General features: G+C 44.3%; 1 protein-coding gene across 3 annotated transcripts in view; it reads left to right on the top strand.

Annotated features, from left to right (window-relative positions):
- Positions 1-24641, top strand: part of ABAT (4-aminobutyrate aminotransferase) — a 499792-nt gene that overhangs the window by 297952 nt on the left and 177199 nt on the right. For all 3 annotated transcript variants that reach the window (XM_085628334.1, XM_085628336.1, XM_085628335.1), the window contains exon 5: positions 4578-4695. In XM_085628334.1, the coding sequence (XP_085484460.1) occupies positions 4578-4695 (118 nt within the window). The remainder of the gene's footprint in view (positions 1-4577; positions 4696-24641) is intronic.

Genomic DNA, 24641 nt, shown 5'->3' with positions numbered 1-24641 from the left:
CTCTTTTTTCTCGACCAAAAACAAATTGCTTATGAAACAGCCTCGAACTTCTCTTGCTGGCTCTATTTCACCTTTCTCCTCCAATGCTATGCCTCTGTCACAAGCAATTCCATCTCTCTTGTGAATCTTAAGATTTTCGGTACCCTCTCCTGAACTGGAATACTGACAAAATCTATCCTGTAACCAGCTATAGTTTCCAACACCCAAGGATCTTGAGTAATCTCCTCCCAACGTGACACAAATTGGGCTAGTCTGCCGCCCAACTTTACTCGAGTAACAGAATGGTCTGCTAGAGGTCTTACCTGAAACTCCTCTAGGCCTCCTCTCAGCACGCGAGCCCCTTGCTCTTCCTCTTTGCCTTTGTGGAAAGAAACTTCCCTGATCAGTTCTCGAGAACACATATCCTCCTCCAAAACTAACTCCATAGGGTCTTGAACCTCTTCCAAAATTGCTTCTGGTGAAGCCTTGTCCTCGGCCGGTAAACCGACCCCGCATTCGCCCGGCCGTTCCAAAAACCTTCCTAATGTCTTTCTGAACCTTTTGTAAGCTATTGAATGTGCCTACATATCTGGCCATGTCCTTAACGAAGTCATCTCCGAAAAGTAGGCCTTCGCTTCCTTCACCCAACTCTTTGCCAGCCAATTCTACAAGCTTTGGGTCTATTTTAAAAAGAATACTCTTTCTTCTTTCTATGCACAAAGCTGCATTTGCATTTCCGAGTAAACAAATTGCCCTTTGCAGCCACTGGCGCATCTCAATTACATCCACACCAGTATTACTGCTATGAGCTTACTCACACATATCAAAGACTTTAGTCAGCGGGCCCAAGACGTCCAAAAGCCTGTCTTGACAACCCTTTAAACCTTTGTCAAGTCCTCTTCTTGGATCCCTACCACCTTTATTTATAAAAGTTAACATCTTCTGATCCAATTCAGGTGTGTATGCCACCTTCCTATTGAGACTAGGCCTTGGGCACTCCGAACGTAGCCTCGTTCTTACCTCCTTAGGTATCTCTCTTCTAATCCAAAATCTTATATATTTGGCTACATGACCAGCCGGAGTCCACTGTGGTGATAATGGGTGCTGAATCAATAGCGGATCAAACATATCCTCTCCTTGAGGATCTACAAAATCCGCTATTTCCATTTAAATCTCCTTATCATCCAATTTCCTTTTCTTTATAGGGATCTCTTCAACATCTGAATCCTCCAGGCTAGAACTACAAGTCAGTTCCACATCACCTGAGGATGAACTCGAGTCACAGGACACTGCACTGTGCTTCCTCTTATGCGCCTTTATAACGCTTATTTTGGCCTTTATAGCCTTATCTTTCTGAACCTTACGTTCATCACCAATTAATGTTTTACCTTTCTCCACATTCTTTCTTTTCTCCTTCCTTTTTACACCTACACCAGACTTTCCTGCCACAACATCAACATCTTCAGTCGTCCAATAATTCTCCTCCTCACCACTTTTCTGCCTATTGTCTCTTTTCCTTAAGCTTTTCTCAAAAGTATCCTCTATTTTCTTATCAATTGATGCTGGTAAGCCATCAAACATTGTTTCCATATAGGATTTCATCCTGTCTTCCAAATTTCCTTCCATATTCCCCATTTTAAATTTATATTCTTCAAATAACCCTCTCCAATCAAATAAATATTCTCCTACTATTTTTTCCAAATCAACCTCCAAATCTTTCCTCACTCAGTACTTCCCAAAATAACACCTCTCTACTCAATGCCAAACCTCCCTGACCAAAACTCTACCTTTGTGTGTGAAAAAAACGATCACACTCTGACTGAAACTGTCAACTCCTTACATCACCGACTTCCCTAAATATGGTCGACTGTATTTCAATATAAAGTAATTTTCACTCTCCCAAGCTCACAAAATGGCCGCCGTACGTTGCGCTTGTACGGCGGCTCCTCTAATCCATTTCCTTTATCTTTTGTCCTTCAATTAACAAACGCGCGCGAGCATAACATTCGACCCGCTTGTGCGCTGTAAATCAGCACGAGCTGAGGCACGCAAAGCAACACTCCCTTCGCTTCTCCTCATGCGCAGCTCTACTGCTCTCGCGCACGTAACGGCCTCCGCTTCCTAAAACCGGTAAATCACTCTGCGCGAAGCCCGCTCTCCGCTTCTCCGTGTTTACACATCCTCATTCACATATAAATACTTCCTGTAACTCTCTTTCTACCATCTATTTAAGCTAAATTATCCCACATGTCCCTAGTTCAAAACACACCGTTTTTTTTTATAAATAGCCTCTCTAAGCTTATCTCATAGACTTTAAAAATTTCATTTTAAATTAACATTACTTCCTATTTTACATACAACTTCTATAATCTTCATGATACAGTTCATGTAAATGTACTTATCTTGTTGTTTGAGCAGCAACAAAAGAGGAAGATGGCTGCCTGTTCAGGGGATATAAGCATGTTCAGTGTTCTAGAGTGTTTATTTGTATTCTAATTCCATGTGATGTTGCTGCTGTTTGAGTAGTAATAAAGGAACTATGCATAATATTGGCCTCCGGGCCTTGCCATAAAATTCAAAGCTGCACTCGCAGGGCTTTCTAAGAGTCTATCAGCACAGCGCTGGATCTGTGCTTTGATGGAAATCCAAGTACATATCTTTGGCGAGGTGGAGGGTGAGATGGGCGATAGGTGGCTTGAGGCCAGATATTTTTTGTTCATTTAGGACTTGGAGGAGGTTATGTTATGAACGGCTCACAAGTACCCCTGTGCTCCTGCATAGCAGGTGAAAGAAGGGCCAGACAATTTGTGGGGGGAATCCATGATATAAAATTATATATGAGTTAAAAGTGAATAACGGGGATGCTCTACACATAGGGGTTCGGAGTGACATCATAGATCACTCGAACGTCTATGTGTTCGATATGGATGTAACACCAGTCATCCATACATTGCAAGGAAAAGTTACAAAATACTAATTTAAAGGTTAACTCATGCATTTAATTGATTCGCAAAACCAAAGCCAGAACATGTTTCCACACCGCTGCCCATCGTTTATGGAGTATTGGTATGTTTCTTTAGAGAAAGAGGGCAGGGTGTAAGGTCTGTTTTGAGTTGAAGTGACTGACGCAATGAGCCTTATTATGAGTGCCCCAGTAATACGTCCAGTAATTCCAACCCCGGGAGATACCAACACTGAGGGTACTGGTAGCTCCCGTGGGCTGTGTTATTTGGGGATTACAACTGTGATCATGAGCATTACTTTGTAAATAAGAAATTACCATGTAATTCTATAATTTCAGCTACAATTACACCAGTAATTCCTAATTTTACCCCTGAGTTTCACACTGAGATTTTAGCTTCTTTGGTAAAACAAAATCAAGCTGCCATGTTACCGTTGAACTTAAATTTTCAATGCTGTCACAGCTGCTACTGCCCCTTCAGAATCAAACGCACCTCGTACTGATGCCTCATTAAGGGCAGGGCTGGACTGGGAACCGAAACCCAGGCAAAATGCCCGGCCGGGCCCCCCTGGGGTGGAGGGAGGTGCTGCCGAGCTGTTTGCTAGGGCTGGTTTCGCCCAATTTTGTTACAGGGGGCTGATTTTTCTGACCCCCGGAAACAAAAACGGCCCCCAGGGGCCCAAAACCGGCCCCCATCCTGGCGGCCCACAGGGAAAATGCCCGGTGCCCGCTACGGCCAGTCCAGCCCTAATTAAGGACCTGATATAGATCTTGGCGGAGGGGACTACGTCGTCACAAACGTGACGGATATCCCGTCCGCCGTATTACGATCCCACTATAGCCTGGGTCGTGGACCAGGGTCAAAAACAGACTCGATAATTCTCGCCTCGGTACCTACTCTAACCAGGAACACACTCGGCAACTCTGGGCATTAAGCTTGCCTCATCTCTACAACGGCCCCCCACAGATGCTGGGGATGCCTGGTTTCACCTTGGAGATACCCAGAAAGGGACCATCTCACAGGGATAGCCAGGACGGGTTCCCCAGCGGTCTATAGCGCCGGGACACCTCCTTGTGAGGTAGCTGTTCGCGCTTTACAAATATCAGTATTATTATTATTATTATTATTATAATACGGCGGATGGAATACCCGTCATGTTTGTAACCGAGTATTCCATCCACCGAGATCTAAATCATGCCCTAAGTATAAGGAGTACCACTACTCCCAACCATTTCATCAGCAAAAGCAAACTGACTTGGCATTCCGCACCCTTATAAACTGAATTGGCTTTGACACCACGGGTCACGTACTCCTTACTGAGCTGCAATAGCCTAGATATGTACCCTGGTAGAAGATCATCGGTTTCAGTTAATAATGTCAGTGGCGTAACGCAAAATAATGCGTCCCCCCTGCAGAACGGGCTAAATGGGGCCCCCCTGAACAGTTTGGGCAGAGTCTTGCTCCGTAAAGCAGGGTGGATTCCCGAGCGTTTAATTATTACTCATTCCATGCCATTGCTCGCACTCTGCAAGGCATGCAGTAGCATGGCTTAGAAGGTGAGGGGGCCATGTTACGCCTCTGTTACGATGATGCGTGTTGTGACGCTTAACCTCCCACTGTTGATTGTTTCCGCAGAACGCAGATGCTGTGCATTTCTTTTGCAACTATGAAGAGAGTCGCGGGAACTACTTGGTGGACGTGGACGGAAACCGGATGCTGGACCTGTACTCGCAGATCTCCTCCATTCCAATAGGTAAGCGCCGCGTGCTTCCTGACGCAGGAGACTCTTCTGTTCATCCGCCTTTTCTTTCCTTCTTTGTATTCTGACCTCTGCACAAGGAGAATTGATTAAACCATGAAACTGCTGACACGTGGCTAATCACCCCCATGAAGAGGACAGCCGGGCGTCTTTTATCTGGGACACTGAGGTGCTGCTGAACGACGGGAATTAGAAATGGCCACGCATGGCCGGCTCGAGGAATTGAATCCCTTTAAGAACCCTGCAGTGGTCATTACCATTTTACACCGAGGGGGGCGTTCTGTCATTTATCTTTCGCCTCGTTAATCCTGCGCGACAGAATAGGATATCTCATTGATTTTCCTCCTGTATCGATAAACCGCAGCCAGTCTTTTGTTTTAATCTTTGGACTGTCCAGCTTGTCCAACTGACCTTTTCCTTCCCGCCCTACCATATTTTCGATAGTGTTGGAGTAAAAGTATTATTCTACTTTTTAAAGTGAATACGTTGTAGTCAAAGAAGGGCTAAATCTGTAAAATATAAGTGCGGGAACCCCAAGCTTTCCCTAGGAGCCCACCGCCGGCATTGCCAAGCTTTGCTGAAAGCCAAGGCCATCTAGCCTTGATTCCACCTCATGCCTCTTTCTCCCACCACCCTACACCTCCTGTCTCTTTATCACACTTTTGCAGATTTTTTCATCCATGGTTTCACCCTTTATCTTTGTTTTCCTATTTTTCTCTCCTGCCTTCTTTCTCCCGTTTCTGCATTTCTCTTTTTTGACTCCAATACATACTGGCATGTCTTAGATTTGTTCTTCCATCTAGCACTCCTCCACATTAGCACGATCACAACTCCTTCAGTACTGGGCCCTGACTGTATTCTCACCGGTGGGCCACAACCTACATTGTGAAGGACTCCATGAATTCGACAATAAAATGCACAATTCTGGAAAGAGCTGAGAGTTCTGGCTGCCATCGATCAGAGGCCCTAGAGATCCAAATGCTAGTGTAATCTCCTATGACCTTTCAGGCTGCTTTTTGGTTGTTTGAGGGCTCAGCAGCTCCTAAGTCTAGAGAGGGAGACGGTGTGGGATAGTTGGGAGCGTGATGCATACAGTACGGTCTTGCCTCCAAGCACAAGCTTTTTGGTGAGAGAGTTCACCTCAGACGCCCAGGGCCTGTAGGAGAGTGCTGAGAATGACTGTAGTCACGGCTCATGCGTCAGTCCAGGATTGATCAGTCCAAGGTGCTGATCGCTGCTCAGTTTCATTCCAGCAGCACAGTGTGAGATATGGGAACTGGAGTTAATTCTGCCCAATTGCTTTGTGTGATGTACAGGTGTTCAGAGGGTTGCACATCCATTAGGATTCAGCGTAGGATATATGGAGCGCAGATAGAAAATCCATTTCCCATTCGATAGGAACTGCCTCTGAGAGGGATGTGGCAATGGTGGGAGGGATTTCGCCTCACACTGTGAGCAGGGCTCCTGGTTGAGGATTATTATGGCGTTGGTGGTGCTCCGTATGACCTGAAGGATTGAGGAGGTCTGCACACCAGCCGGACACACAGTGCCACTTCCTGCTGGATGGAATGGGACGGAAAGGAAGTGAATAAGCCAAAGGGGTCAGTCGGGAACAGGATAGGGCAGAGCATCTTTGGTAGAGGCAAGCTGGACAGCAGCTCATTGAACAAGAAAAACAAATAAGTATATCAGAAGGGATAGCATTGATCCGCCTCTTTCAGTATGACGCAGGACAAAACATTATCACAAACAACATCCCTGCCGGAAATAGACTCCTGAGGCTAATGGTGCAAACCCATGAAGGGTGTCCAGGGGAACGCCACAGCGAGCTTTGAAATGCCCTGCTCTCAGTCACCACGACAAGAGGTGCCATCTGTGGCAGCCCAAGGGCGGGAAGCACCCTTGGGTGAGATGGGGATGATGGAGCGTTTAGGGAGTTATTGCTTCTCCCCTGCAGAGTGAGATATTGGGAACGCTGCATGGAGTTCAGGTCTCCATCTTATGTAACAAGTAAAGTGTGAGGAAGGGTGGTAAAGAATTGTTTAAGCCCTTCGGAACAGTACAATACTGAAAGTTTAGCTTTTCCAGTCCAGACAGGAGTCCCATGCTACATGAACGCCTTTTATGGCACCTGTCACTGGGGAGGATTACTTTTTCTTATAATTGAGTGAATTGTTTGTTATGCATGAAATAAGAGTTTGATATTTTTTTAGAAAAGGAAAAAAGTGATTTACAATGATCATAAATGAAATAAAAATGAATGAGAAATAACATATATGTATCATGTGTAATAATATGGCTCTGCAATATTAATATTTAAGAATAGCTGGAGCTATACGCAATGTCAATTTTAAGGGCGTATTTAAGAGGTGGTTTGTTCTTATCGTAGTGCTGTTTCCCCTTGTTCCTCCCTCCCTGGCAGCCTTAAGGGGCCCTCTGTTGGTACCTGTCACTTGGGCACACTGGGTGAGGACTATCGGGGCAGGTAGGTCCATTCATACATGAGTAAGACAGACCAGCTGTGGGGTGACGGACGTGGATGAGAGCCAGGCTCTGGAAGGACTGGTCCTACACTGTTGCAGAGTTTAGGAATGATAAGTTGTCATCCAGAGCTAGTGGAAGGCTTCCTTGTTCAAGTCCTGCCAATAGTGCAGGAGAGGGAGAGACAGCAGGGTTAAATACTGGTACCTGCGTGATACTCGTGACCCAGGTAACTCCCAGCTTCTTCCTCTGAGTTGGTTTGGGTGGGCACTGTGCCTCTCTCAGCAGACCGTGGGGGAGGTTCTTGCAATGGAGACCAATTGACACGGATTAGGGTTCCTGAATTTCACTGCACATGCTGAATGCTGATGGCAATTGGGTCTGGTATGGGAAGTACTCAAGTCGTTTACCTCAATAGTGGCTACTTTCGTCGTCCCCCTCCCCCCCCGATTGAAAGGAGGCACAGGCAATGCTACGTTCCTGACTGTGACTTGTGAAAGTGCTCTATTGCCGGGGCTTTGAGTGGGCTGGGTTCCTACGGCTCTAAGACTTGACAACAATTAAAACGTGACCTTGAAACGGGTCCCCAGGGGGCCTATGTTTGTGTCGCTAGTTTTACAGGGGAAAAAACTCATCGATTTCTGAACCATTACTGTAAAAACCTTTAAGGTAATTCATGCTAGCTATTTAGTTTCCGTGCACATCACATATTTTATTATGTTGCATTCCCGAAGAGTGTTTGCCTTTTTCAGGATATTGCGTTTCTGTATTTTTATCACCGCACATCACTCTGGTATAGTGCTTACTGTGGACTAAGTTCCCTTTAGGAGTCTGTGTGAGTGCAGGTTGTGGGTGGGTGTTTAAATGGGCCACCATTGAGAACTGTGGCTTTGGGGTTGAAGGTAGTGCATGGTTCTCGCAGTGCCCATCAGTGAGTCTTAAAGCTGTCCAGCACACATGCTCATTCAAATCTTGGCCTCTTTGCAGAGCAGCCAGAGCAATAGTCAAGTGTGCCAATGATAATTCTATGTCTTTACGACAGTGTATGATAGAGGTACATAGCTCTCGAAAGTATTGAGAGGGCCAAAGTAAAACAAAACACAGTGCTTATAAGTGAGTGGGTGTGTCTTGTGAGAGGGAGGCGAAGTGGAGGAGATGCAAGGAAGTGCTTGGAGGAGAAAGTGAAAATAGGGTGCCGCAGAGAAATAGGTGAGGCGTGAAATACGCAGGTGGGGAATTTCCGAAAGACGTGGTTATGAAAAGGGCGCAAGTGTTTAACAGAGTGAGAGACTGCAGAGGAAAGTGGCGTGAAGAGAAGAACCGGTGTGATTGAGACACTCCGAAGACCACTACCCTTTCAGCGGGCCTTAGTAAGGTTTCATTAAGTCTCATATTGTCAGAATTGAAACATTTTCAGTTCTAGATGATACTGCTAATAAGCACTTGTAAAGCCAAAAGGTGGCTTGTTTTAGGTGTGTGTTGTTACTGTGTGATTGTCCGGATGCAATAACAGAATGCCCACAGAGAGACACAGTAAAATAGCACGCCGTGGGAAGTGCAGGATTTTAGTTCACCCATTTTAAGCCACACATTAATTTACATAGGCCATGCCTCTTGCAAAGGTTTCCTAATTACGCTATTGAAGCCAAGCCCCTTTTAAACACCACCCACTTTTTTGATCCCACATACTTCCCATTCTGTCAAACTGCACAATAAATATGTGTGGGTGAGATCAGAGTGGCTGCATTCACTTCAAGCTCCAACGCACTCAAGATGCTCAAACTTGTACATTCTGATCAGCAGAAGTGAATTAATTAAAAGCAATTCGCTTTCTGGGCAACATAGGCACGTTTTTACATTGCAACCGGAACTGCACTGGAAACAACTCAGCCACCACTCAAGCGAAGTTGAGATTCTTGCCACTTCCTGAGATATTCAACGTAAACCTTGCACTAACACCTAAGTACAACATTTATAGGAGCAGATACAGCATATAGAAGAGTAAGTGCTGGAAGGGGGAAGGCACAACTTGAGAGTAAAAAACAACAAGCATTGGCATAGCCAATAGGTCTTGCTTTTGGGACCTTATAAGTATTTAGTTATGCAGCACAATATCCTTGGTGCAACAACATCAACTGTTGCATGGCTAAACACATATAAGGTCCCAAAGGCGAGACCTATTGGCTATGCCAATGCTTGTTTTGTCTTCTGATGGACTTTTATTGTGTCCCATGTTGACTCTGTTTTATGACTTTGGGGCACCTGTGTTTGTTTCGGTGATTGACAAACTCCCCCTCCTGTTAGCATGTGGTGGATGCTCGCCCTAATGAGTTGTATTTAACGTTAGACCCTCGTCTGAAGGATTTGGAAAAGGGGAAGGCTGGGGACTGAATATTTGTCTAATGCTACCTCCTCGAAAAGACCTCCATCACCCTTCCAATAACTCAAGCCCTCAGGTATTACATGTGAAAAAGTAGTTGTTGAAATGGATTCTGAAACTGTTGCTGATCTGTGAAATGGTCGGTCTTGCTGGGTTGTTTCAAAGTTAGAAACAATGAAAACAGCCACTGTCAAAGTCAATAGGCTTGGTCTATGTGAGATCTATTTGCTTTGTCAGTGTTTTGTTTTAGACATATTGTCCAGCAAAGAAACAACTGACAGCAGAGGGTTGTAAAGAAACAACTGGCAGAGTATAGGTTGAGGTGAGAACGAAATATCGGACAGTGGGATGAGCGCAAGGGGAAAGAGACACAAAGGAGGGAGTGGCAAAAGTAGGGCGGGTTGAGGGAGAGGGACTGCTGACACAAGTATTCTAAAAGAGTCCATGTTAAAAATAAAAAAAAGTTAAAGTACCTGTAGAAGCCTGGAGTCAGTGGAAGACCCCATCTGCAGACAAGCTGTACAGCAGGACAATCTCGAAGCCACAGTTGGAGGCGAGGAGAAGGATCTGACCATTAATAATCAAGGAAATGATGTGTGGAGTGAGTGTTTTGTTTACACCCCTCACTCTTTGTTTTTCGTTCTTTTTTTTTTTTACTTTAATGAGCATGGCGCTGCGCTATGCAATGCAATAGGTGTTGCTTTTGGTATTGTAAATCACAATGGCTTTTAATTTTTTAAAAGGCAGTGCCATATACAATGCCAATAGCTCCAAAACTTGCAGTGCAAGACCTATTGCATTGTAAATGCTTGTTCTGCTTTTATCTCGTGGGTCTGAAACTGTTAATTTTTCATCTCCGGACCCTTGGACTGACAAACAAACGGAGAGCGCCAAATGCCTCAAGCTAAGGGCTGAACACAGTGATGGAGCAGATAGGGAAATATCGGCTTCCCAGTAAAACAAGAATTGGCAAAGCCAATAGGTCTGGGCTAGACTGCTTAGAACAATTTGAGTGCAGTGGTTACATTTTTAGTCCGAGAGCACACACCACTAGAAACCCATAAATGTAACCTTAATAAGCACACAGCAAATCATTGCAAGTATATGCAACAAAATACAAAAACTGCTGCTGTCTATATTATTTGTTATTTAGAGAGCTTAAAAACTGCAACAGTGTGATATGTTGCACTGTGCCAAACAACTCGATTATGATGCTGTATGTGCATTAAGTTATATGACAACACAATTGGTGCTAAAATTTAGCCCAATGTATTCATTTCTTATTAATAAAGCACACAGATGTTATGCACTGTTACAGGATTTGTGTTATCCAGTGCTTATCACGTTTGCCAGGCAAGTCTTAAATCCAAATTAAAAGAATATTGTTTAAAATAACCAGTTAAACTTGCTAAAAGTAAACATTAGAAAGTAAAGCAGATTGCTTGAATATGCAACCTTTTCCCTTACCTAAATGTGTTTTGCAAAAAAGCAAGTTGCACACACTTACATGTAACTGATCCCAGAAACAACAGCTTACACATTAACTTCTTTTGTAACTTTCCCCCAACTGTGGCGGCATCGAGCTATCTGCAGACTGTACTCTCCTCTTAAGTGGAAAGATAGTGAGGCTCATTTCAGAGCAAACCTTGTGGCGAAAAGGACGCTAGGGGGCAGTGAAGGGGCAGAGAGACTGGCGGAAAATGAAAAGAGTGTGGGTGGGAAGAGGAGGGGAGAGGGTGTTCAGGAGGCAGAAAGAGGGCGGAAGAGGAGAGGCGGGAAGATGGGGGCGGCCCGGGTGCGCGTGCGCGACTGCAAAAGTTGAGGGAGTATCTGAGCCACATTGACTCAAGGTGTGGAGTAAAGGACTAGGAGTAGAGGTGTCATTATTTTGTTGAATTGTTGGATAGCTTACTGTTAGGAGGAAGGGTAGCTGGAGGCATGTTGGGATTGCGGGTCACTGTCTGATGAAGAACGTCCCTGTACGCCATTGTCGGGTGGTGAAGGGGTACCCGTAGAATGAGCAGAGTGCATAACGCTCATGGATTCCAACCACTGCAACGACTATAGGTTAAGCATCTTGATTGTAGGGAGAGCTGCGGTTACTAGCGAAGATCACACCCTGAAGGGACAGAGGCCAACGCGCCAAAGATGGATTGAAAACACCAGTCGAAGGGCGTAAGCAGTCCTGTGCGAGTTCAGCTGTTTGGACTTTAGTGCACTCAACTTAATCATGGGGCGCAACTCGTTTAAATTCAAAGCAGTACAGTAGGGGCGGGGAGTGGCATGTTACTTGGTCCTGAAGACAAACTGTCTTGCAGGTCTTCAGGCTGTTAGGGAGCGATTTCTTTGGAGCGATTTCTTTGGCAGGGCTGTTGCAGACACCTGCCTGGACTTCGGAGAGCTGCAGCTCAGGAGGAGCCCTGCGGAGAGCACAGTGATATATAAAGCACTGCTGGGGAGAGGCGTGCCTCCGTAGATCAGGGTGTCATTTAAAACAAGACGTGCGAAAAGGAAATAAAAGAAAACGCGTGGCTGGAGACACGCTCTGTGGTGGAGGAGGGGTGGAGCGAGGCGCTTGGGAGAGCAAGCCAGAGGAAAGCCAGATGGTGCCTGATCAGGCGTTGAAAGCTGGCGGCTGCGCGTGCTTGCGCACGTAACCGCAAGCGCTAGACCAGCAAAAGTTAGGGTAGCACTTTTAAAAGACCACTTACTAAATGTCTCGCAGAGAAGCGCATGCGCTGGCTCAGACGATACCTAAAAAGATGGCATGCCTGTGTATCTTTGGGAATCTTCACAAAACCACTGGTTCCTGCTCCCGGCACGCCCTCCCCCCCGTCTCTCACATGTATGTTTTAGGAACATGGTTCCACCTTTTGGCAGGACTGAAAAATGCTTCTCAAAACAACACATATTTAGACTCTTTTTTTTATATATCTTTATCACATCTTTAGACTCTTGTACCTGACTCAACATTCCATCATGCTGTCGTTCTACACCCCCTTGTACACAAATGTTTTCTGCTGACCATGGTGGACTGAAACCTGCTTCATGCTTTCATAGTTTACAGTAGCAAACAACAAAGTGATGGTAGAAATGCTGGAATTAAGAATTTTACCCACAGACAATGCCACTCTAGACAGAGACCAGCCATAAACAATGCAGTAGAAACACCGCGGACCAAACCGCGAGGCACTGGCGTAACGAAACTTGAGGGCCCCCCCTGCAAGGTACTTGTAGGGGCCCTTCCCAGAGTCAATCGGGAGCTGACCAGCCAGAGTACTTTGCTAAGGGGGCCGCTAGAGCTTGTCCCCCCTCACTGCAGGGGCTGCGGGGGACTGTGCTACGTCACTGCTGCGAGTCCAGTCCCTCGCAAACGGGAACACAAAGCACAAAGTAGTTTCGTACTGCATGTGTCTTCTTCAGTAAAGTATTGCTTGAGTCCTGTAGCACAGTTGATGGACTGGAATACGGACCATGTATTTACCAATGACTGAAATTAATTCAAACTATCAATTTATGTTTTCCTGAGTTCTATACACTAAGTGCAACAGATATGCCGAGATATGAACCCCGTGCTCCCACAGCAGACATCAGTACACCAATTTATTATTAACTATCTGGAATAACATATGGGTCTGATTTTGCATCCCAAAAATATTATAATTAGGGCTCCTGGTTTGATGATATTTTTTTTTTACATTTCCGTCTGTATTTATACATATTTGTTTTTTGCTAATTATTTCTGTATTTATCTATTTGTATTTTATGTTTTCTATCTAAATAAATCTGCAATGGGTATTTTTCCACATTTATTTGACTGATAAATGTATACTCACAATTGAAAGTTTGAAATGTTTCAGCAATATACAGTGCAATAGCGTTATCTGACAACAATTGCATTGTAGCATAGCATAAATAACTATAGATCAGCACTTAATTAGGAAATCTATTGTCTTTTTTCATCTCCCCTACCTCTCAATCTGTGTTCCTACTGGCCTCTCACTCATGATTGACAGTAGAAAAAATATTCCAAAGAAGACCTATTTTCTGTATTTAAAAAGAAATACAGACAGTAAATTAAATCGTTTTCTGTCGGTATTTATCTGTAAAAATAAGTACAAACTGAAAACTGGGAGCCCTAATTACAAGGAGCCCGTCAGAATATTCTTTGGCCTTAAAACGTGCAAAGGACAGTCTGAAGTAAAACATTTACACAGTGCTGTGCCACCCTGTGTGGTGGCAACTATTCTTAATGACTATTTGTCACACTTCCACAATAAACTAACAACTGTAAAATACTTGAGTGCCAAACTGCAACAGGCAAGGACATGCTTGACCAGCTGCTGCCCGCGTTCCAATAGTAGAAGAAGCGACGTCAGTGCAAATAGCATTGCATTTAAGAAGCAGCTTGTGCCACAACCTTTCTCACCCTGTGTGCACTGTGGGAAGTAGGTGCAAGGCTGTGAGGAAAAAACAGATGGTGTGAATTGAAATCGGGTACACCACCCTTTAGTTCCCCATGGTGCTGACAATCCTATATTGCACTGCGTGGAATGGTACCTAGCGCAGCGACTCTTCCGGACCCCACCATCCTCAGAGCGAAAAATAAGAATCGACTCATAGATAAGATAAACCTGCCCTTTTCCTTTACACCGTTCAGGTTTTTACCATCATAGTTATGTGTGCGCACACATTGTTTAACCCTGACTATGTCTGTTCTTTATCAGGACGGTTTGTAGCTTTCCCTTTGGCTCGTCTGCTCTTTGGGAGGTAGGGCAGCTTTCCCTTTGGCTCGTCTGCTCTTTGGGAGGTAGGGCTTTCCCTAAATTCCCTCAAGAGATGACAAGGCTTTAAGCAAGTCCTTCATTGCTGGTACCTGTACCTCCATGTTTCAGTCTGTGACAGGGCGGGGGTTTTGAGCTTTTTTACTTTCTGGAACCTCTCTCTCCTCATTGCTAATACTTTTTCTGGTTCATTAGACAAAGACCGCCCCTCCTCCATTTTGTCTGTGTTCCAACTTTGTGGCTGTATGACAACCACATAAAAGACTGTTTGGACGGAAAAGTCCCCTACATAGTGAGGGATGTGCACTGAGTGCTCCAGCTACCTCATTATAAGGGCTAGGTACTGATTTTTAGTCATGGGCAACAGACACCATGTGTGTACTCCATGACCTATACTGTCTCATGGTAATGAGGTCTGCATAGACTTGGAAGAGTATACCACGGGCTACCCTCGTGAAGGTTGAGTCCTACTGCCCTTAACTGGAGTTAAGTGACACAAGCACAGAGGTGGCACCATACCCTTTTTGTGTTTAGTAGAATCAGTAATATGAACAGGCCTTTTACCTGTGTCACTCAACTGGCGCATACTGACCCACTCTTGTAAAGTTTCATGGCTGTGTACTTAAATCATCCTTGGCCTGCATGGATTTCTATCAGCGCCCAATAGCGTGTGATACTTGCTTGTGCATGTTGGGTGGCGTGTGCGTCTGTGGATCGTACATTACATGGAGGTGTGTGGATTCCATTGTAGGTGTGGAGAGCCTGAAAGGTGAGGACTTCTTCACCCAGACGGGAGCTATGTATTGCTGACATTCCTGACAGCTGTGGTCAGACACACACGCTGTAGGGAGAGGAGCAGCTCACACTCTGTGCACATCAAAGTGCTGTCTGATTCCAGAAGTGTTGTGGTCAGTGGAGCATGGGGTATTGTCAGGGAGATGGTGGGACTGATAAGGTAGGCACTACCTAGGAATCTTAATAGAGAGGAAGGCTTAGTCCTTTGAACCTTTATAGGGGATATTTCAGTGGAGGGTGACACCAAGTTGTGATGACCGGTTACTCCTTTGGACTTTTTTGTGGGCTACGCAGAATTGTAACCCTTCCTGCTGTGGCAGACGGTCCTTTTGACGAAGGAAAGGGCAGAGGAGGGAGCACTTCAAAGGGGCTGACATCCCCAACACAAATTTCAAAGGCCAGGCACTAAATCACATATGTGTCTGGATTTGGACTATAAAGTTGTAATCATGAGACCCATACTTTGTTGAACAGCACCATCTTGCCGAAAGGGCACGGTGTAAACTGTTTATTTTGAAGTGCACAGGGAGAGAAGCACTCTTCTGAAGGTTGGGGTCGGGTGGAAGGAGGGCCGCAGCCCAATGGGAGAGTTTTTTAAGCCCTGCAGTTTATCGCCCATAGTGCTCAAAAGTTTCAAGTCCAAAGCCAGACTTTGATGTACATCGCTAGTGCGGGCAGCACTTGGGGTCACCTCCTAAAATTGACCTGGAATGCTGAGTATAGCGTGGAGGAGGAGACAGGAGAACAAGAAGACCAACAGGGGAGTACTACCCTGACAGTGAGAGTGCATTATCCTTGAAAGACTATTTATGGGTATTATTTAGCGTGCTGTGTTTAGCATGTATAATTAATATATATTTTTTTCATTATAGATCAAAATTGGACAGAGCAATCATCTTATTGGGCTCTGTGGGTATTTTGAGTTATGAACCCTCACATACCTTGCACCTACTTTCCCCTGCAGAGCTGTTGACTGCTCCACCCATGCTACCACTGAGAATCAAGTGCTCAAAGGGTAGTACTTGGCCCAGTCACTCAGGATCCCATAGTAGGTCAGGCCCCAGGACATCAGCAGTAAAAGGCCACAATACACACTGTTGGGCACAGTAGCTCATGCTTGGCCTATTGGCCCTTTGGCCCTCTAAAAGAGGTTCTGACAAAGAACATACTAGAAGACCTGCCCACTGTCAAAGTCCAGACCCAGTGCATTGCCTTGATTCTGTTCGACCCGATCACTGTCTTCAGCTTGATAGACTACAATATTCCTGTCACTCGAATGTAGACCTCCTGTTTATTAGAGCGATCAGCATTTCTTAGGTCAATCTTGACCAGTTATACCAAGAAGGAGAACCAGGGTTCCTTCTCGTATTCAATATGCTTGGGGCCAGAGGACGGAGAGAAAAAGCAATGTTTGCTTTGGTAGACCCTTACATTGCTTTCTTGTTTGCTCTGTATGGGCTTTTACTTCATATTACTTCATACATTTCTCATACTACTTATGTCTAAGCTCCTCCTTTTCGTTTCCCAGTTGCGAGGTGGGCCTTTATCAGAAATGACTATATTATGGTTGAGGCTGGAGTAGGGTAGGTAATCAAGTTTGCTGAGACAGATAGACTTATTCCGAATCACTGGATTACAGAGGACTTGTCTCAGCCACTGACATGGGCAGGTTTTGGGATGAGGATCCACTCTTGAAGAGTGGAGGGACTAAGAACAGGTGTGAAGAAGGCTCACCAAGCTACGTGCTCGTTGGTGACTTCAAAGGATTTGCAGTAACGAGCTCGGATCTCTGCAAAAGCAACTAGAGAACATATATACAAGGGAAGTGTTAGCCTTCCTGGCAGAGATGGCAGACTTCCCCTGACGAAGGGCACAAAAATAGCCCGAAATGCATTGGGAATAAGTTTTTAGCTGCAAACATGAATTAAAGTGTCTTCGTGACGTGGTAAGAGGCCTGGATAGGCACAACCGCCTCATGTGAAGCAATATGGGCTTTTGTACAGTGTTATCGTGATTAAGAAAGTGAAGTTGGAAAAATTTGGATAAAACATTGAATAAACTTGTTAAAATGAAAAAAAGTCATATATTGCCTCTTTAAAGCTGTGCGATTGGGCCAGCAGCACAGTGTTGCTGCTTACTGTTATTTTAACGCCTCTCTCCGCCACTTCAGAAATGCAGGGAAGCACCATATTTACAAGAATATGGTGCTTGTCCGCCTGAGCTGGCGGTACACTTAGCATCCTAGCGCCAACGCAGACACCCTTGCACCATAGTGCAAGGATGTCGGCGTGCAGGGAAGGATTGTTTATGTGCAGGAAGGAAGGTCCCCCTTCCTGCACATGAGCAATCTTTAAATGCTGTTTTGTAACTTCTATGTGTGCAGCTTAATGCAGCACACACAGAAGTTGCAAAACAGCATTTTAAAAAAATTATTGTTTATGTGCAGAAAGGGGGACCTTCTTGTACATAAACAATCATTGGCCTTTTGCTGTTTTCATGTGTGCTACACAACGCAGGACACATGAAAGCAGTAAAAATGAGTAGAAATGAAACATTTATCCTCGTTGCCCAGGTTAAGACCAGGTTTTCCCTGGTCTTAATTCTGGCGCTGCCTCCTATTTACTCCTCCCTTGTAAATAGGAGGCAGCGTCAGAATCAATGGGTGTTGAGGTGGAATGCCCACAGTAACTCCCATTGCCCTCCCCTCCCTATAGCGTGAATGGCGGCCTTATTTACAAGGCAGCGTTAAGCCACATGCTGCCTTGTAATTAATGCGAAGCCCCTATCGCCACAGGCACGTCACAAAAAGTGATGCTCCTGTGGCGATAGGGGCTTGTACATACGCCCCAATGTCTTTCATGAGATTGATATATTTACTGCATACTGCTCGTGCCAAGAAGTATCTAAGAGGCACTTTTGAACCTCAACCCCCCCCCCCCCCCCAAAAAAAAGAAGCTTTCTGGTGCCGATGACCTGGGGTGTTTTAACACCCCTTAAGGGACGTCAGCAGTTCAAAGCCACAGAAAACGAGCTGAAACCCATTATTTACAGTGGTTTTCAGCTCGTTTTTTCTGCCACAGTGTGATAACGCAAAAAGAAAGGGTGAACCTTATACACCCTTGGGCAAAAAAAATAGTAACAGGTAAAGAATGCCTACGAGGGATTTTATTTCAAAAGAGATTAATGATTAGTTGTTTTTAAAGATTTCTTTACGAGTGAGTCTGATAAGAACATACACCCAATTTGTCATCCGACAACATCAATAAATGAACATAAAGATCACAAGAAAAAATAGAACACACAGGAATATCTTTTTGTAGAAAATACAAGATTATTTATATAAATAAATCAAGTTAAAAGGAGTGCAAATGAACAATCAATTCAGCAATAGATCATGAAAAAGGTACAGTCAAAATAATCCTACAATTCATGAACAAAACATCTATTCCAATGAAATCAATAATGACATATCTCTTAATGAGAATAATAATCACTTGAATGCACTAGATATTTCGGAAATAGATGGAAAAGTCGACATTTCGGTCTTTACAGGCGTCAGTCCATCAAACCATCTTCAGGACAATGGATATTGCAAATGCCGAAAAACCCTTTTGTAGTCAAGTCCGCCACGATTAGTTGTACTCGTGGGGATATACTTTGCGTCGTTTATATAAATTGCAGGGCTATCGCTGATCAATGGATCAAGGTCAAGTCAGATAGATGGCACTAGTTTGAAAGTCGGTCCAAATCATTCACGCCAATTTTGGAGAAGGAAGAACACTCATCCAATAGCAAATTCTCAATAGTATTTCGAAAGCAACGTTGTAGGAAAAGCTAGCGTCAGTTCTTGAAACGGCGAAACAGATGTGTGATATCGGCTCCTCACCGGGCGACCGTGTGAAGGGAGCAGATATCGTGTGCCACACTGTGGTACCGTGTGAGTTGGCAGGCTTGGTACTGCAAATAAATCGGGTAATTGTTATGATATGTTAATCATATTTATAGTATGTAGATGATACACATATATTATATTATGTATATTGTATTTATATGATTTTTACAATAACAATGACGATGATGATAATAATAACAGTTTGTTACTGCCATATTAATATTATTATTGTCATTTTTTTATTATTATATATTTTACCAGGACCATAGTCGGGTCACAACACATACAGATCAGGCAAAGGGGGGCCATATATCGACGTAGGCAGACTGGAGACGACACTGAGCCGTGCTTCAGTGTGACGAATGCTTGCAGGGTACTCGAGCCCCCAGAGGGTGGTCTACGGCGCTTCAAAAGTAGTGGAAGAAGGATGATGTTGAGCGAAACTGAGTGACCGAGCGAGGGGGGCGGGAATTACATTTCAAACGGATTCTCTTACCTAGGAATGTAACGTAACCCCGGAGCCAGCCAGCTGAGGTAATGCTGGCTGACAGGAGTCTGCGCCAGCTGCGCGCGAGCCTCTGATAGTTCTGCATGCATGAGGGAAGCCGCCAACTGACCTGCTATTTCCAGCCACAGGGAAATAGTAAACATGGAAAAAGGGCAGCTGATGCGGCAGAAGACGATACCCCAACATCCCGCAGTGCGATCTGTGGACCACATTACACACCTTCTACAAAGTCAATAGTGTGTGGATTGAAGTTAAGTAAATGTAATCTTTTTCTGACCTTTTCTGTCGACATGGTAAGCCTCATTTAAAGGAAAAGTTAAGTTAATAAGGTGAGACATTTACTCGCCTCTCTGTCTTGCTCAGCAGTTTGCTAAAAATTTCAATTGCAAATCTCACTGTCAGGCCCTGATTTCCCTTAAAGTGATCAATAATTATCATACAAGCTCACCCACTGCTCTCACGGGCTCATCCTTAGCACGAAGCCAAGATTCGGTTTAGGAACCAATGAAACAAAATTTAAGTAGAAAAGCAGTCCCCATGCACTACAAGCATTAGCAACAGCATTAGGTTCTGCCATTGGGACCTGGTGGCTTTTCCAGTGCCTTTTGGGGATGTGGTACGGCTTCGGAAAGATGGTGTACATTATAGCCCAAAAAAAAAAAAAAAAAAAAAAAAAGGTGTGATTATGTGGCTGCAGCAGCTGTCATTTTGTAGGCATGTGCATGCATGATCTGTGCGTGTGCATGCAATCTTACGCAAGCGGGTTCAACAAAGTGTCACAGGCAATTGTTTTTATTTACTGATCCGAGATCTGTGGGTAAATAAAATAAAAGTAAAAAAGAACGTGCACGAAAGCACTTTTTTTTTAAGTGGCGCCCCAGGTAGTAGTTTGCTGCCTTGTCCCACATCCAAAAACAAGAGAAAAAAATGTAAAAGGGAAACAAGCACTGGCAAAGACAATATGTCCTACTTATACAAGATCTATTGGCTTTGCCAATGTGTTTTAGCAATGTTGTACACAGCGTGGCTGCTGTTTGCCATGGCTAAAAGTTAGTGGCATAGCGGAGACTGGTGCGAGGTGGAGTGGCAGAGTGGCGTGGCGAAGAGTGGAGTAAAGTGGCGAAGAGTTGAATCGATGGGCGGAGAGTGGAGTGAAGTGTCGTAGAGTGAATAGGAGTGCCATGGACTGGAGTGGCATGGAGTGGAGTATAGTGACATAGAGTGAAGTGGAGTAGAGTTTCATAGAATGGAGTGGCGTAGAGTGTCAAAGACTGGAGTGCTGTAGTGTGGAGTAAAGTATAGTGTCATAAAGTGGAAGGGTGTGGATTGGAGTTAAGTGTTGTGGTGTGGAGCAGAATGGAGTGGCATAGACTGGAGTGTTGTAGAGTGAGGTGAAGTAAAGTGCAATTGAGTGGAGTAGCGTAGCGTGGAGTGGTGTAGAGTGGACTACAATGGAGTAGTATGTCGTGGATTATCATAGAATGAAGTGACATAGAGTGGTGTGGAGTATGGTGGAGTGGAGTGGAGTGTTGTGGCATAGAGTGGGGTGTCGTAGAGTGTCGTAGAGTGGCGTATGCATGTTGTGTTAGTGCAGTGCCATTATAGACAACACATTTTCAATTGAAATGACCATTACATTTGCACATAAAGGTTTCTGATAAAACTATACAACACATAAAGGTTAATGTGTGGAAATGTCATCACCTAATGTACTGATTTGTTTTGATCACATTAAAATATTTGTTTTCACCACTCTTCCGAACTACAAAAAAGTCCTTATCTTGATATGTTCTGAAATATTTGCACAGTTAATTTATAGACAGTTACATATTGTTGTGTGCTAGGGAAAAAACTTTCCTTCTCAGTACCAAGCAAGATTGGCACATACACCTTCTCACTTTGAAGCCAGAGAAAGAAAAGTAAACATCAATCTCCCTCGAAATACTGACCCTGACATTTGACCTCTGATTTGAACACACAGCAAATGTGACAAGATAAGAATGACATTTAAAGGCCCGTTTACAGAATGCAAGGATTTGTGGAAGACACGCTGGTGAATAATGTTTACTCCACGGGAGGGATGAAGAAATGCTGGACATCCTAAAACAAATAAAGCCAGCAGATACAAAGCCAGAAAATGTGAGTTACAAACCACAAAGCTAATGGCAAGCAATGGGAGGAATGCATTCCCGTGGAAGCTTTCAGAATGCCCACATGTCTTTTCACAACCAGACAACTCAGCTGTCTGGTAGGCTTCAACCTAAAAAGACTGTCTGCATGCGGGTAAGCAACACGCTGGGGCTGGGGGAGGGGAGAAGCAGCACATCAGGTAGAGCAACACGGGGTGTGAGAAGAAGCACACAAACGTCAAAGCAAGAAAGAAGGGGAATTTAGAGGTGTAGAAGCACACAAGAAAGTATTTGAAACATCAAGGAGCGAGCAACATGGACCGCAGTGGTGCAGGCTTTTGCCACGGTGGAGAAACTCTCATGGGAGAGGTGCAAGAGACATGCATTTGGAATGAGTGCATAAGCAAAAGGAAAAAAGTGTCCCTATAAGCGATCTGTGGAAGGATACAAGTCTTCCAATTAAAAGGATGTTGAAAATTGTGTACTCTGGCGGAGGATAAACACAATAAGGGCAAGCAAGGCCAAGGAACACTATCAAACGACAATAAAGCCAACCAATGGTAAACAAGCAGTTGGTGTGTTGTAAGCTCCTATAAGGGCATGGAGAAAGACATGGTATTTGGGAGAGACAGGTTCATCTCAGTTCTCATACACAAACACCTTTTAAGATCCTTGGAGGAAGACTATTTTTAAATCAAACAGGTTGAAACAAATGATTGCGAAAGTAAGAATGTAGGTTTATATGCAATGTTTCAATCAATAAAGCCAAATGTGTGCGTGTTTTATATTTGCACTGACTTTTTCTTTTAAAAAATAAATAAACTTGCACGTTTTTTACTGACTGAGAGTAAGGTCCAGTATTATTTTCCAAGAGCTTCGGAGATAAGCGTTGGTAAAAACAAACAAAAAGAACCACCCACCCACCGGTAAACCTAATAATATATGGCACTTAAAAAAACATTCATAAAATGACTCAACTGCTATGTAAAGTACCATGATGTAAAGGTACTGAAAACAACCCTTGATGTACTTACCTACAATGTAAAAGTCCGAAATACTTTCCTGCGATGTAAACATTTAGATGCAATGGCAACTCACTATATTATGTATCTGCTTAACTCTGCAGTACTGTGCCCTTTTTCCTCCAACATCACCACCCAAGGTCATGATGATGTATTTACTATCAGTAGCCAAGAAGTTGCGCCATAGAAATTGAAACTTGCCTTACCATATTCTGTTGCTGATAATATGGTATGCTGTTCAGAGTGAACTTCCATAAGCTCCATGGGCAGTCTAGAAAAAGGCATGGTTTGAGATTTAGCCGGCATGGATTAGGGATGCTACAGGGTAGTGGCTGATCCTGATTTAATTCAACACTGTCTCAAGGTGTGAATGTTCGCACTGCCAGCAAATATTTCCTTTTTTCTTTTTCACATAAGGAGGACGTTCAGCAAGCTTTCAGCTGCGGATCGTGATCAATTTTCTTACACAATTACCAAGCGTTCATGTAAAAGGGTTTTGTGTGCTTAGGATGATTGGGTGATAATTACCCCATTTTATATACCTTTCGTACCCCGGCTGGGGACCATGATGACATGGTATATACATTGTTGATATTTTGCCGGACTCTCATTTAGTGATCCTGGATGCTCCTTTTGGAGGCTGTCCCTTTGTGTTTTGTTAGTCTTGAGGAAGACCCGTTAAGAAGTAGAAGTAATAACACATTATCAGAGGGTTGAAACGTTGGCCTAATTATCCAATGTCCTGCGTTAGCTATCCTACAATACAAGGATACCTTGAGCTTCACAAGTGTGGACATTTGACTACTTGTGGCTTTTACTGTTTCATGTCTTTCTATTTGGACACTGTAAACTTTTGATTTTTCACATTATGTTAGTTTATTTGATTGTATTTTGTTAGTTTAATTGATTGTATTATATGTAATCTGTTTGTTATGGACAGCCAGAATAGTACCCGTTATTGATGAATTACTCTTCATGGTCGTGTCGAGGTTCATGAACATTAAGACTGTCGATGTGCGGAGTCAAGTAATGAATCACTATCAGTAGCTCTCTCGCACTGCCTGATAGGGATCATTATTTGACCCTTTATATCCATGCTTAACAAAAAAGCATTTCTCACAATTGCTGCCGAAATTCTGACTCCCGATAGGATGCTTGTAGTTTATAATCTTATATCCAGGTTCTGAGGGACACAGGGTAACCCCATTATGCTTAATGAGTGAGTACTTTTTTGGCAAACCTTTATTTAGCCTTCAAAGTGGTTGCCTCCTTTGACCAGCCAGGTCATCAATCGAAGTCATAATCTACGTGGAAGGGACAGGGTGGAAAAATGAAAAGTAATGCATTCCTTAACTGAACGATACTCTGCCGATTACTCTGTGTGGCGGGGTGATAGGGACAGAGTCGACAACCAGGTTAGGGCGATGTAAAGATGGCTTTATTTTTGACAAAGTTCTCTTTTGGCGCAATGTCCTTCTGCTAGCTATAGACAGCGGAGAGTCAGATGGTTTTTTCCCCGACGCCTCCAGGCTTCTGGTAGGGGTACGCTTCTCCTCTTTTCCCTGGTCTTGATCCGCACCCCTTGGATGGATCCGGTGGCCTCGCAGCAGTGATAACGGCAACCGTAAACAAAACAACAAGGAAAACCAAGGATTAGGACAACGTCCTGCTCAGCTCGTATTAAGGGACCGGGAGTGAGGGACACCGAGTGCTCTAGTGCGCTTTTACCGGCCGGCGAGTGCAATGGACAGGGTGTCGAGTGAGGGGAGGGGGTTGTGACTGCATTCAACGGGCACTTTACAGTAACGGCGGCGGCTTCCGTCCCACCCAGCCCGCTACTTTCCCCCGTACCTGCTCAAGCCACGCTCCTCCCGTGGGAACGTGGCGGGGCGACTCGAGGGGTCGGTGGCCTCCTGGCTTGCAGCGGTCTTCTCTGCTCGGCTCTGTGC

This window comes from Triturus cristatus, chromosome 10, assembly GCF_964204655.1.
Source record: "Triturus cristatus chromosome 10, aTriCri1.1, whole genome shotgun sequence".
Lineage (NCBI taxonomy): Eukaryota > Metazoa > Chordata > Amphibia > Caudata > Salamandridae > Triturus > Triturus cristatus.
Note: the sequence above shows the minus strand (reverse complement) of the source record. Positions and strands in the feature narration are given on the sequence as shown.